This window comes from Lynx rufus, unplaced genomic scaffold, assembly GCF_022079265.1.
Source record: "Lynx rufus isolate CCGP_SWC_20201006 ecotype Redwood Valley unplaced genomic scaffold, mLynRuf1.p SCAF_7, whole genome shotgun sequence".
Taxonomy (NCBI): Eukaryota; Metazoa; Chordata; class Mammalia; order Carnivora; family Felidae; genus Lynx; species Lynx rufus.
Window position 1 is genome coordinate 54,470,292 of NW_025814889.1, and position 14,380 is coordinate 54,484,671.

The following is a 14,380-nucleotide window of genomic DNA, read 5'->3' on the forward strand; positions in this document are numbered from 1 at the left end:
TGAAATTTATTGACATATTGGTTTCCATACAACACCCAGTGCTCATCCCAAAAGGTGCCCTCCTCAATACCCATCACCCACCTAGAGCGTTCTTATATTTTTCTCAGATGTACAATATAATGATTCAACAATTCTATACATATCTCCAGCCTCATGAAGATAAATGCGTTCTTAATTCTCTTCATCTATTTCACCTACCCACCACCCATCTCCCCTTTGGCAACCACCAGTTTGTTCCTTGTATTTACAAGTCTGTGATGGTTGGTGCACCTGGGTAGCTCAGTAGGTTGAGAGTCCAACTCTTGATTTAGGCTCAGGCCATGATCCCAGCATTGTGGGATCAATCCCTGTGTTGGGCTCCGTGCTGAGTGTGGAGCCTGCTTGAGATTCTCTCTCCCTCTCTCTTCCCCTCTCCCACTCATGTTCTCTCTTTCTCTCTTTCTCTCTCTTTCTCCCAAAAACAAATTAACCTTAAAAGAAAATATTCTTTCTCTTCCTCACCAGCACTTGCACTCTCTCTCTCTCTCAAAAATAAAAAATAAAACAGAACCTGAGGTGTTTTTTTCATTTGTCTCTTTCTATGTATGTTTGTTTGTTTTATTTCTTAAGTACACATATGAGTGAAATAATTTGATATTTGTGTTTCTGTAACTTATTCCACTTAATATTATAACAACAAGGTCCATCCGTGTTACAAATGGTAAGATTTAATTCTCTTTTATTGTTGATTATATTCCACACAACACACACACACACACACACACACGCACACACACATACACACACCACATCTTCTTCATCATTCATCATCAGTGGACACTTGGGTTGCTTCCATATCCTGGCTATTTTAAATAATGCTACAATAAAGATAGGAGTGCATATATATTTTTGAACTCATGTAAATAAAAACTTTTGTACAGCAAAGGAAACCACCAACCAAAAAGGCAAACAACCTAATGGGAGAAGATATTGCAAATGATATATCTAATAAGGGGTTAATGGACAAAATAAACACCTTGCATAATTCAACACCAAAAAAAGTATAAACCACTACAAAATGGGCAGTGGACCTGTATAAATGTTTCTCCAAAGGAGACATACCAGATGGGCAACAGGCATATGAAAAGATGCTCAGCATCACTAATCACCAGGGAAATGTAAATTAGACCTATAATGAGGTATCACTTTACACCTATCATAATGGCTAAAATTAAAAAGACAAGAAATCACAAGTACTGGTGAGAATGTAGAGAAAAAGGAACACTTATGCTTAGTGGGTGGGAATGTAAATTGGTACACCCACTATGGAAATTACTATAGAAGTTCCTCAAGAAGTTAAAAATAGAACTATCATATGATCCAGTATTTCCACTATTGGGTATTAACAGAAAGAAAACAATTTTTTTCTAGCTCCTTTTTATTTATTTATTTATTTTTTTCCATATGAAAGTTATTGTCAAATTGGTTTCCATACAACACCCAGTGCTCATCCCAACAGGTGCCCTCCTCAATACCCATCACCCACCATCCCCTCCTTCCCACCCCCATCAACCCTCAGATTGTTTTCAGTTCTTAAGAGTCTTTTATGGTTTAGCTCCCTCCCTCTCTAACTTTTTTTTCCCTTCCCCTCCCCCATGGTCTTCTGTTAAGTTTCTTAGGATCCACATAAGAGTGAAAACATATGGTAACTGCTCCTTTTTAAAATGTGTTTTAGTTTTTATTTTGAGAGAGAGAGAGAGAGAGAGAGAGAGAGAGAGAGAGAGAACACAAGCAGGGGAGGGGCAGAGAGAGAGGGAGAGAAAGAGAATCCTAAGCAGACTCTGTGCTGTCAGTGCAGAACCTAACGTGGGACTTGAACCATGAGATCATGACCTGAGTTTACATCAAGAGTCAGACACTCAGCTGATTGAGCAACCCAGGCACCGATTTTCTAGCTCTTTTAACAAGAACTTTTTAAAATCCAGTAAGCAGCTACAGACACAGTTAAAAAGTAGACAAAATTTAAAAAAGGAGAAAAAGCAAAGACAAATCCTTCACTATGTAATAAATACAAAGTCCTATTAGTGTTCCTCCACTAACATTCTGTGGGAGGCCTAGCTTTCCATGCACTCAAGAGTATGTTCCATTATCGTACAGGAAGACCAGACTGCATTAGGGTGTGATGATGTCAAACCAAATATGTACTGGCACTGCTGAGTTCAAGGTCCACAGTTTTGGTCTTAAGTGAGGTTAATTGACCAGGCTGTGCTGGATCCCATAGCTGAAGTAGATAGCAAACCCAATCAGCATCCAGACACCAAGTATAGCCCAGGTGCCAGCTGTCATCTGCATCATAAGGTAAACATTCATGAAGATGCTCAGTATGGAGAGGAAAGGCAGAGCAGGGACCTTAAAGTAAAGGGGAGTGGAGCTCTGTGGCTGTCTCCAGATGACCCCAGTGATCCCAATGATGAGCACCAGGAGCACCACAACCACTGAAATCCACACTGGGTCTCCAGAAAGCAGAACTGGCCACCAGGCCAGCACCAGGCAAAGAAGAATGATCAGCAGAACAAGCACTGAGGAGCAAACATAGACAACCCGGCCGGAGAGTGGAGTGGGGATGGAGCTGCCTGGAAAAAGTAGTCCCTGTAGAGTCAGCTTCTCTGCTACAACTTCTCTATTCCCATCCCGCACCTCTGCTTCATTTCCCCCATTATGCATCTCAGGCTGATACCTGACAATGAGAACACCAAAAACCAGCAGAGAGAAAGCTAGCAGGGGCCCAAGTGACATGAAGCCCAGAAGATCAGTGAGCCCAAAGAAGAATACTATGACTAGTGCAATAATGCCAAAGATCACAGTGGCCACGATGGGGATGTTTGTGCCAGTTTGGATCCTGGCAAGGACAGGGAATAGGAGGCCATCCTGTGCCATCATATGTATCACCCGTTGTATGGGGAATATAAAGTCAAAGGAGTTGATAGAAAGACAGAGGAATCCAAAAGCTACAACATAGTAGGCAGGGGTCCAGCCAATATGGAGAAATGCCTCAGGCAAGGTGCTCCCACGTTGAAGCTGGTAGTAAGGCACCATGAGTGTAAGGGCTGAAAAGACACCAAAATACACCAAAAGACAGATGAACAGTGAAATCACAATGCCCCTGGGGATGGAATGTTGGGGATTCTTGGCTTCTTCAACTCTGGTAATAATAAAAGTGAAACCCACAAATGTATAGAGACAGGTAGCTGCTCCACGGAGAATCCCCTCAAAGCCAAAAGGCATAAATCCTCCAGACCCCAGGGGGCCCAAGCCAGAGGTGTCATTGAGTCCAGCCTTTATGTAATCCTCTTCTGTGAGCTGCCAGTTGTGCAGGTCCCCCTTAATGAAGCCAGCAATGATGACAAAAATGAGAACAATGATTTTCATCAATGTGAACACTTTGGTAACCACAGGAAGCTGCCTAATCTTCCAAGTCAGAAATCCTATGAATAACAACACAAGGAACACAACAAAGAAGACTAGAACATCTGCAAAAACGCGGGAAACATTTAGTGAGATGCTGTCATGCAGCATCTGAAATATCTGGTTTCCAAAAACATTGTCAAAAACTAAGATCCAGGCTTGGGTCACAATGCTTACATAGACAGTATTTATGAGGAGGAGGTTCCAGCCAGTGATGAAAGCCCCGAGTTCACCTACAGTGACATAGCTGTAGAGATATGAAGAACCAGAATGCGGAACTTGGGAACTAATCTCTGCATAGGTCAGCCCAGTCAACACTGAAGTTAGGCCAGCCACCAAGAAGCAGATCACAATGGATGGTCCTGCTTTATCTCTAGCCACTTCACCAGGCAGGATATACACAATTATATTCATTGTATAGTTCATACCCAGGGCCACTATATCCAGAGTGGTCAGGCTTCTGGCAGTCTCAGCCACAGGTTGTTCCAGTGTACGTCTGCGTACCAGCTTTTGACCAAATCTGCAAAGTGCTTGACACAACATTCTAGCTGGAATTGGAGTAGATTCTAGGATCTGAGAGCTGTGATGAGAGCAGGGAGCCGTAAGTCTCAGATCAGATTCCGTGACACTGAGGTAAGCTGGGTTGGGTTGGGGATGTTGCAGCTGGTTGCTCAGACTTCAGTGATGCTGCTTCATATTTCTTCTGCTATGTGCTATCCCTCCATAATGCCTAAGACATGGTAAACAATAAATATTTACTGAACAATGGTGTTCAACTAACAAACCAAAGCTCAGAAGTCGCATGTCACCTGGTACAGCCTGAATATCACAGAAACTGACACAAAAGGACATCATAGAAAAATCAACCCTGCTTTCCACCCAGAAAAACTGCCAAATATCTCCCAACATTCTCTTCTTTTACATAATACATGGCATAATCCCATTTTGGTTTGTCAACTTAATGTAATTTCATGTACTAATTAAGCTGTAAAACACATCAGGGCATGAATTTATTGCACAATAATTCACATACAAGATGTTTGCGTGGTGATTAGGCATGAGTTATGACACATTTATTCACAGAATGGAGGGTCTTATTGCAATTACAGAACCATTTTTGAAATATCGTGAGTTTAAAATATAAATATTGGTCCCATGGTCTTAAAACCCTTAGCCCCCAAATCAGATTCCAAGGTCACAGGTCACTTTGGCCTCCTTTATCCTCATTCTGCATTACCATTTAGCTGTATTGATGACAAAGAATGTACAGTCCAACCATTCCTTTACCCACCTAGGCCACCAGGGTACAGTGAAAAGAGAAAAGGGAAAAAGGGGTAGAGCCTTTATAACTACCTGCAAAAAGGGGAGCTACAGACTGTCTGGTGAGGAAACACGGGAGAAATGGGTGAAGCAGCCAACCAAGTGTCCATTACTAAGAAGGGAGAAGAAGCAGAAAGGCCATTTTGTGAATTCTGACATTCAATGAAACTCACCCAAAGCAACCAGACAAAAATTCACTACAGTTATGTTCACAGTTATGAGAGTGTGATAGGTAGAGAGAAAAAAAGTAATTCACCTAGCTCAGTAGCTCACAACCAAAACAATTCCTTCTGTCTCTTCCCTCTCTGGGTTCCAAGCGAGAAGGTGAGCTCACTTCTGCAGAAAGTCTCCTCACTGACCACACTGTGCTCTATAAACACCTTGAACCATCTGTGATGTCAGCTGCTGGCATCCTGGAGAATCTGCCCTGTTCTGTGAGCTTGTAACTCCCTATTAAGTTCCACAAGGAGTTATTTTTAACTGACTTAAAGTATTATCTTAATATATCAATTATATTTTCTTAATGAACAAATCCTGCATGTGTTTCCTCCTCCCCTCCCCCAGCTGCTATTCAAATGTCCCCCTCCTCAAGCGGAACAAAGTTTTAGTTGAACAATTCAGAGGAATGTCCTAGAAATAACTAGTGGAAAACAGAGAAAACAAAGTGATGGAGCCCCCACTCTCCTCCCTACTTAGGCTTTGTGTTTTATTTATTTTTATTTGTTTATTTTTATTTTTAAGAGAGAGAGAGCAGGATCAGGGGAAAGGGGCAGAGAGAGAGAATCTTAAGCAGGTTCCACGTTCAGCCTGGTGCCAATGCAGTCCTGGGATGATGACGTGAACTGAAATAAATAGTTGGACACTGAAATGACTGAGCTAGCCAGGCGCCCCTCAGGTTTTAGTTTTGAGAGAATTTTAGGAAATGTTGTCAGAGGTTTCAAAAGAGAGAAAGACCAGGTCAAACTTAAAAAAAATATCTATAGATGATCAAGAGGACCCCTCGGATTATGGGTCAGACCTTCTTTCTACAAATCCATCTAGACTATTTGCCATTCACCAGTTCCAATGTTATGATTTACCAACAAACACCTGAGACAGATAAGGAAGGTCAATTAACTCAAGGAACTTTCTACACTATGAATGTGATTGATGTGTCCCCACTCATGTCCAAGCTTCAAACCCTTCAGTGCTTCCCCACTGCCCTTCCTTCCTTCCTTCATAGTCTTTCCTTCCTACATCATCTGACCCTTACTTATTCCTCCAGCCTCTTGCCCTTCTCACTTCCTATTCCAGCTGCAAAATCCCATATCCACCCTGTTCCCTTGCCTCTAATGCCCTATTAGCACTTCACATACTAACCCCCAATTCTCTTTCAGTTCCCAGCTCAGAAGTTGCTTCCCCAGAAGTCTCCCCTGACCCTTATGCTGCCCTTCTGGTGTGCTTTCATAGCACCTGGGTTTCCCCCATATTCCATTTATCCTGATGTGTCAGAATTCCAGTTCAGCTGCTTGTCTCCTCCAATAGACTGTGAGTTAGCTCAATAAATATTTGTTGAACAAACGTACAAACTGAGAAGAGAAGCCTGAAAGAGCACATAACCCAGAATTCCTATCTACTTGAGTTTGAGATACATACTTTGTAGCCAAGTAACCTTTATGCACCTGGCTCAGGTAAAGATATAAATGGTATTACCTACCTTGTAGAAGTCAATCAAAATGAAAACTGTGAAGCAAAATCTACCTGTGATAAAACCTTGATCTTCACATTGTTCACGGCAGGTATAAGCCACACATAGGTGATAAAGAATAGTTTGCCTTTGAGGACACTTGTTTAAAACTACCAGGCTGCCTTGGGTTACAGGCAACCACCCACCCATGCCCTACTTTTTTGAAGGCATCATGCTCAGGCCCTATAATCTAGGTAGCATGTCCTTAGGCAAAGGTTCTCACTTTGGGGGACAGAGGGAGGCATAATGAAGGTACTAGGGACACCTTCAAATTTCATATCCTGTCTCTCTGTAGATTCTTTTCCAATTAGCCCTGTACTTCCCATGACTGCTCTAAATCACCCAAAATGAAAAGAAATTGTCCTCAATTTCAAAGGGAAGAGATTCTAAAAGTTTCCTTTACAGGAAGGCAGCACAGTTTGGTAGTTAGGAGTTAAGGCTCTGCAGGTAGACTGTTCAGGTTCAAGTCACGACTCAACTTATACCAGATGACTTTGGACAAAGAGTTCACCTCCTGGGGACTTAGTTTCCACAAGAGTCAAGTAAGAATGAAAGTAAATACCTCATAGGGCAATTGTGAGGAGTAAGTGAAATGATGCCTGCAAAGTACTTACCTCAGCGCCTAGCAAACAACATGTACTTAATATAACCTACCTAATGTTTAATATGGAAATCTGACCCAAAGTTTCCAAACTTTGAAAATCAATTAGTCTTTATAGATATATAGCCTCAAAATCACCCACTACAACTCAAGCCTGTGAGCTAGCTGTCATGAGACAATTAAAAGTTTTATTCTTTTGCAGAGCAGAAGTTTTTATCTTGATGAGGTCCCAATAGTTCATGTTTGCTTTTAATTCCCCTGCCTTTGGAGATGTGTCGAGTAGTTGACGAATGGATAAAGAAGATGTGGTTTATATATACAATGGAATACTACTTGGCAATGAGAAAGAATGAAATATGGCCATTTGTATTAATGTGGCTGGAACTGGATAGTATTATGCTAAGTGAAATAAGTCAGGCAGAGAAACACAGATACCATATGTTTTCACTCATATGTGGATCCTGAGAAATTTAACAGAAGATCATGGGGGAGGAGAGGGGGAAAATAAGTTACAGAGAGGGAAGGAGGCAAACCATAAGAGACTCTTAAATGCTGAGAACAAACTGAGGGTTGATGGGGGGTGGGGGAGAGGGGAAAGTGGGTGATGGGCATTAAGGAGAACATCTGTTGGGATGAGCACTGGGTGTTGTATGGAAACCAATATGATAATAAATTATATTTAAAAAAAAGAATGATTTGGAATAGAGAAACCACAAAGGAGACGTGGAAAGACTTAAGATTTAAAATTTAAATTTATATATATGAAAACTATAAATAAAAGGAAAAAAAATAAATGTTTTATTCTATATATTTTGCCTTGAACCTCAAAGGACTCTAATTAGACACACTCATACATGCTGGTGCTAAACACATGGGGGATCTAGGCTTACTGAGTTATACCAGGCATCAAAAAATGAAGGAGTTGAAAATAATAATAATAATAATAATAATAATAATAATATCATCCTTGCTTACAGATGCCGCATCTCATTTCTGGAAGAGGCAGGGCTGAGTACTATAGAGGTAAGAGCAATTAACATTATGTCAAATCTCTGGATTTGAGCCTTGTTTCTTCTGCTTGACTATATAATCTCTCCTGCTTAATCCCTCTAAACCCAGATTTCCTCATCCACAAGAAACCTTACTTCACTTCCCTTACTGGATCAAAATGAGAATTCCATGAAAAGATACAAACTATCATGTATTGCTGATGGGAGTGTAACTGGGCCACCATCCTGAAGCACAATCTTAGCGGAATTAAGAATGTACACCCCCCCACATACACACACACAACCCTCTACAAGGTAACACACAAAGGAACCTCTCTCCTGAGTCCATAGGGAAGCCAATATGAACACATTCAATGCAGGACTGTTTGTGGTAGCAGGGAGTTGGAAGCTATGCCAGCATCTGTTACTAGAGGGATACATAAGTAAAATGTGCTGTATGTGCACAATGAAATACTACACAGCAGTCAGAAATCATACAGTAGATTTACATACAGCAACATGGGTATATCTCAAAAAGAGTGTTCGGAAGCAAAAGCAAAAGCAGGATGAAGTGTATAGCACAATATCACTTATGTAAATTTAAAGAACAACCAAAAAATGTGTATATTTGTCAAGGATACATATATATCTGTTAAAAATGTCACAATATTTCTCTGCTCAAAAGCTTTCATTGGTTTCCCTTTTTATTCAGAGTGGGAGCCAAAGTCTGCACTTACCATGGCCTACAAAGTCCTAGAGTATTTGTCACTGACCCAGCTACTTCTCAGCCTCTGTTTCTCTCTCTTCCCATTTTCCTCACGCTACTGGCCTCCTAAGAATTCTGGTTTCCTAACATACAAGGCAAGCCCTCACCTTAGGGCCTTTGCACTAGTTGTCTCCTATAACTGACCCACTTCTGGCCCAGATATCCACATGGTTGCTTCCTTAGTGGCATTTCATGAGATAGCACAAAACTGTGTAGCAATGCCTTCCTTAATCACCACATAAAAAACTTCACAATGTACCTTACCCCTGCCCTCATCACTTATCCCTATTTAACATACTATAAGTTTTACCTATTTATTTGTTCATGATTATCTCACTGCAAAAGAATATAAGCTGCATGAAAGCAGGAATTTTTTATTATTATTATTTTGCTCTTGGCTGTATTCTCTGCACTTACAACTGAGCCTGACACATAATCACCACTCTGAATTCATTGCGTGGATGAATGTATATAAATAAATGTATAGAGCATGGATTGGAGGAGCATTCATTGAATACACTAAAGCATGTGTCTCCAGTGAAGAGAGGAAATGAGATTAGAGATCAGGATGAAAGGGGAAAATAAAATGCATTGATACAGTGCCTGACAGGGGGCGATGGTGCTAACAGTCCATGACTGAGGGAGAGGTTGACTCCACTCTGTGCACTTCAGGTTGAACAAAAGAATTGCATGAGGTGATGTTGTGAGAGGACCTGGTTCAGAGCCTGAAAATGGTGGGCACTCAATAGACTTAAAATGAAGGGCAACTGGATCCTATAATCATCAGAACATGGAGAATACAGAGAAGAAATGCCTGCTAGAAAGAGGGTGGAGAACAAAGGGTATCTGACACCCCTCCTACCAATTCTCTCCAAACACTTTTCCCTTTTCCCGATTCCTTTTTCTCCTTCAGCTCCTGCATTTGTCTCTGGAGGATCCTTATTGGTCACTAAGGATGCTTGTACCACGTTTCTCTCTCTGGGGACCTGTCTCCAGCCACCAACCTCCCAACAAAGACACAACAGTAGTTATTGACATTTATTGAATCACAGGCCCTTCTGAGGTTGGTCACCTCAAAAAAATGTCCTACACTCTTCTGAAGTCCATCCATGGATCATGAGCAGGAATCCCAGAGGAGGACCATCTGCATGGCAGAGGTGTAGATGGGTAATGCTTTTGATAATTTTTTTCCCTTCAAATGTGTTGTGTAGAGTGGTCCTTGTGCTCTTTCCATATTTACTAAAGACGAGGGACAGGGGTCTACAGATCAAGTATGAAGATACTAGAGAAGCAACCCAGAGAACAAAATATCTGGGAGTAGATAATCATGTTTTATGACTCCAATAAAAGCAGACAGAACAAACAAATGAACAAGCAAACCTATAGAAGAGAAAGCAAACCTATGATTGGGAATCATGAGAAAGACTACCACAAATACAGCTTATAATAACACAGAGAAACATCGTCTTCAAACACCATGTTCAGAAATGCCCTCTCTCCGTGCAATAATCTATGATTATTTCAATAGTTTATATTCAGTTCAGACTCTCTGACTAAGCTGTCAGAGAGTCCCCCTACCCTCAGGACTATCACCTCTTTCCTAACTCAGCTTCTTACATCCTGACTTACCCTTCCTGAGATAAGCCCCTCACCTGAGTAAGTACCCTCCCTGCCAGGGATGTCTTCCTCACTCCTTTCTGTCCAGTCTTGATGCTCTAGCTCTTTTCAACACTAATCCACAACTTTATCCCTTGTGTCTAGGAAGCCTTTCTTAAGCCATCCTGACTGATACCCATCTCCAACCTTCTGCCCCTCCCATCAGCACTTACAGCCAATCATGATGCTCAGTTAAAACTAATTTTCCATTTCTACCTGCTGGTGTCCTGAGTGTGACACTTAAATTTCTTTATAGTCTAAAAACTGCCAGAGGGCAGCACCAGGATCCACCTTCAACTCTCACTACCCAGGACAAGGATCTACTCATAATTGTACCAAGCAACTAAAAGAGGAATTTGACAGATAAAATGAATTTATTGATTGATTGATTGATTGATTGACTACTATATTTTGAGATTCCTAGAAGTAGGATTTTATTTTCCATTGGAAAGAGAGAAAGAGCCAGCCCCAGGTAGAAACAGGAGACCAGATCATGCATCATCTATTCCAACAGTGTTTCCTTCGGATATTTCCTAATGAGGGTCTTGGGTCTGTGAATGTCGATTTCACTAGGAAACAGTCTCCCAAAGGAGGTGTTATCTCAGGAAAGATTCTTAGAGAAATGCAGAGAGAGGCCAGAAAAAATAAAGCCAGCTTCTTTGAATTCCATAATGCCCCTAGCTCCCCATTTACTCAGTCCTCCCTGTCTTTCTTGGTCTCTGAACTCCTTCCAAATTCCAAAACAAAGTTCCATCCCAGAAAAACTCCCATCAAATCCAATATTCACCCACTAAATTAAGGCCCTCTTGCTTTTCCAGCCAGCCCCACCCACTTTCCTTTGTCCTGGAGGGTCACTGTGCTTATTCCTCTGTCTCTAGAAGGGTACTGCCCTCACTCTGTACCTTTCCTTTTCAAAACATTTTTTCCAATGCAGTAAGTTCCACTGGCTCTTTCCCATGGTTGGGTGTTAACACTCCTGCCAATCAGGAAGTTGGCCTTGTGGCTTCTCCCAAATACATACAAAGATAGTTTGGATACCAGCTATTTTGCTACAAGTTTGATGAAGACCTGTGAGGAAGGCTACTGAGACTGTTAAATAATTATTTTCAAGTTCTCAAAGTTTCAGAGAAGTGGACTTTAAATTCAACATCTCCAGAGATTGTATCAATCCCTCTGTATCTAAGCACAGCTTCTTTCTGATCCCAAAGTATATAAATTCTCTCATCCTCCTTAAAACACAAACATCCTTCACCTCAAGTTGCTTACATTCCTGCAGTAGGAAGCAAACAATAAATAGATAAGTAATATGAATATATATTGTGTTAGATTTGCAATCAGTGTTGCAGAGAAAAGGGAAGCAAGAAAAGGTTATGATGTGCTCAGAGTGGGTGTTGTGATTATAAAATGGGGATCCAAGAGAGCCTCACCTTCACACTGTTGTGCAACCGTCACCACCATCCATCTCCAGAACTTGTTCATCTTCCTTAGCTGAAACTCTGTATCCATTAAACTCCCAATTCTTCCCTCCCCACAGCCCCTGGCAACCAACATTCTACTTTCTGTCTCTATTAATTTGACTACTACAGGTACCTCCTATGAGTAGAATCATATAATATTGCTCTTTTGTGACCGGGTTATTTCATTTAGCACAATATCTCTATGTTGTAGCTCATGTCAGAATGTCCTTCCTCTTCAGGCTGAATAAGATTCCATTGTGTGTATATCCTACATCTTGTTTATCTATCCATCCACTGGTGGGCATGTGATTTGTGTCACCTTTAACTGTTGAGAATAAGGCTGTTATGAATACGGGTGTACAAATATCTTTTTGAGTCCCTGCTTTCAATTCCTTGGGATATATACCCAGAAGTGGGGAATGCTGGATCTTATGGTAATTGTATAGGTAATTTTTTGAGAAATCACAGTACTGTTTTCCACAGCAACTGCTCTATTTTACATTCTCACCAGTAATGCACAAGTGTCCCAATTTTTCCACATCTTCCCCAGCACTCGTTATCCTTTGGGCTAGTAGCCATCCTAATGGGTATAAGGTGGTACTAAGTGGCTATTTTTGAGAAATAACAAGGAGGCCTGTGGGGCCAGGACAGAGTTAAGTGAGGGGGAAGCAGTAGGGGATGAGGTCAGAGAGAGAGCAGGAAGTCAGATCCTTCATATAGGGTCTGAGAGTCACTGTGAGGACTTTGGCTGTTACTCTGGGTGTGATGGGAACTGATAATTTCACATGCTGCCTACTGATTTTCATGTTCTGTGAGCTAAGTATTGGGTTTTAAAACCAAGGAAAAACCTCCTCCAGAGTTTGAATACAAGACGCGGAGGGAAGTTTTGTGGAGTTCTCAACAGATCTTTGTTGTTTCTGGTAACACATTGAGAGCTGAACAAGATGTGTTCTTGCCTCTGCTTCCCTCTTAGACACCAAAGCAGACATGCCATATGGCCACCCATGGGGCAGTAACATGATGGATTGCTTTCACTGAAGCTGTTCACTTTCTGGATTATCTCTAGGCAGGACCCCATCACTTAAAAATCAAACAAAATTTATGTTAGTATCATTCACTATTTCAAGGTTATTCCCACCATTACTGTGGATCTGGAATCTGGTGAAATTAGGACTTCAAAGACAGGGGTAGCGAGACTCTCAGAAAGGGGAGCAGGAACCATATGCATCAGATACTCACAAGCCTTGCAAAATTAAATAGATGGATCCAGTCCAAAGCCCCGGATGCCTCAGGAAGGACTGTCAAAAACGTCTGAGATGCATTTGTGGAGAGAGAGAAGGCCCCAAAGAGAAACCTGAAACCACATTTCAGAGAAGCAAAGAGTACTTCCCATGACCTCACTAGCTCTGGGCCACAAGGATGAAAGCTTCTATATCCCAATGAGAAGTCCAAATAGGTATACAGCTTCTCAACAACAAATAATCTGGAGAGAGTGGCTGTCAAAGCACCATGTATAAATGTTAGAAAATATAAACTTGTGTGTTGGTAGTGGGGAGATAGATGGTAGAAAAGGAGAGAATTATGGGATTGTCCATGCTGGGAAAGGAGGAGAGACTGGAATCAATTTTCACTATGACATTCTTATGATTCAAATGGGGGCAGGGGAAGTAAGAAAGTATAGTATAGAGGGAAGTATATTGTGGAAATGTAATAACTAATTTATCTCATCAAGGAAACAGGCTATGTACTCCTAGGTCCTGTGTGCTATGTTTCTTTTCAGCTGACAACCACCTTATTCATCATCCACTCTCAACTCATTATGATCACTACCCACCCCCAGGGTAAAGAGACTCCACAGTTTGCCTATGCCACAGTCCCAATCTCATTTCCCTTCTCTGTTGGATCATTACAGATGTACTGGGTTACCTTTAAGCCTTCAAACATGTATAATAAAAATGGGACTCAGATATAGGAGAAGGCTGCTCTTCCTCCTCTCCTCAAGTATAAAAATAATAGATCTAAGTGACAGTGAAAATTTTAGGTCATTCATTTATTTGATCATTCAAAAATAGTTAAACACCCTTTAAATGCCTGTCCTAATGTTTGATGGTACCAACACAATATGGAGGAAAAAGACATTTCCCTGCCTACATGGCACTCATTGTTATTAAGAATGTTCTTATACAATATTTCTGCCGAATATCAAAATTGTCCATGTCAGGAATGACAGTATGAGGAACTGTTGCAATTTAAAGGAGAATAAAGAGGCATGACAATGAAATGCAATGCAGAACCTGGGACTGCAGCTGGATTAGGTAAAAACATTTTACTATAAAAAAATGGACAAGTTGTAAACTTTGAATATGGATCATATATCATGTATACATGCACATGTGCACACATACAAACATTGGAGAAAAT

At 41.1% G+C, this 14,380-nt stretch overlaps 2 protein-coding genes across 4 annotated transcripts in view; both read right to left on the minus strand.

The window, feature by feature from the left end:
• Positions 1-14,380, minus strand: part of LOC124501493 (cationic amino acid transporter 3-like) — a 214,991-nt gene that overhangs the window by 148,624 nt on the left and 51,987 nt on the right. The gene's annotated exons all lie outside the window — the stretch shown is intronic.
• Positions 1,921-14,380, minus strand: part of LOC124501501 (cationic amino acid transporter 3-like) — a 35,057-nt gene continuing 22,597 nt past the window's right edge. For both annotated transcript variants that reach the window (XM_047065734.1, XM_047065733.1), the window contains exon 2: positions 1,921-4,174. In XM_047065734.1, coding sequence (XP_046921690.1) covers positions 2,230-3,987 — 1,758 coding nt within the window. In that variant the 5' untranslated portion in view covers positions 3,988-4,174 and the 3' untranslated portion in view covers positions 1,921-2,229. The remainder of the gene's footprint in view (positions 4,175-14,380) is intronic.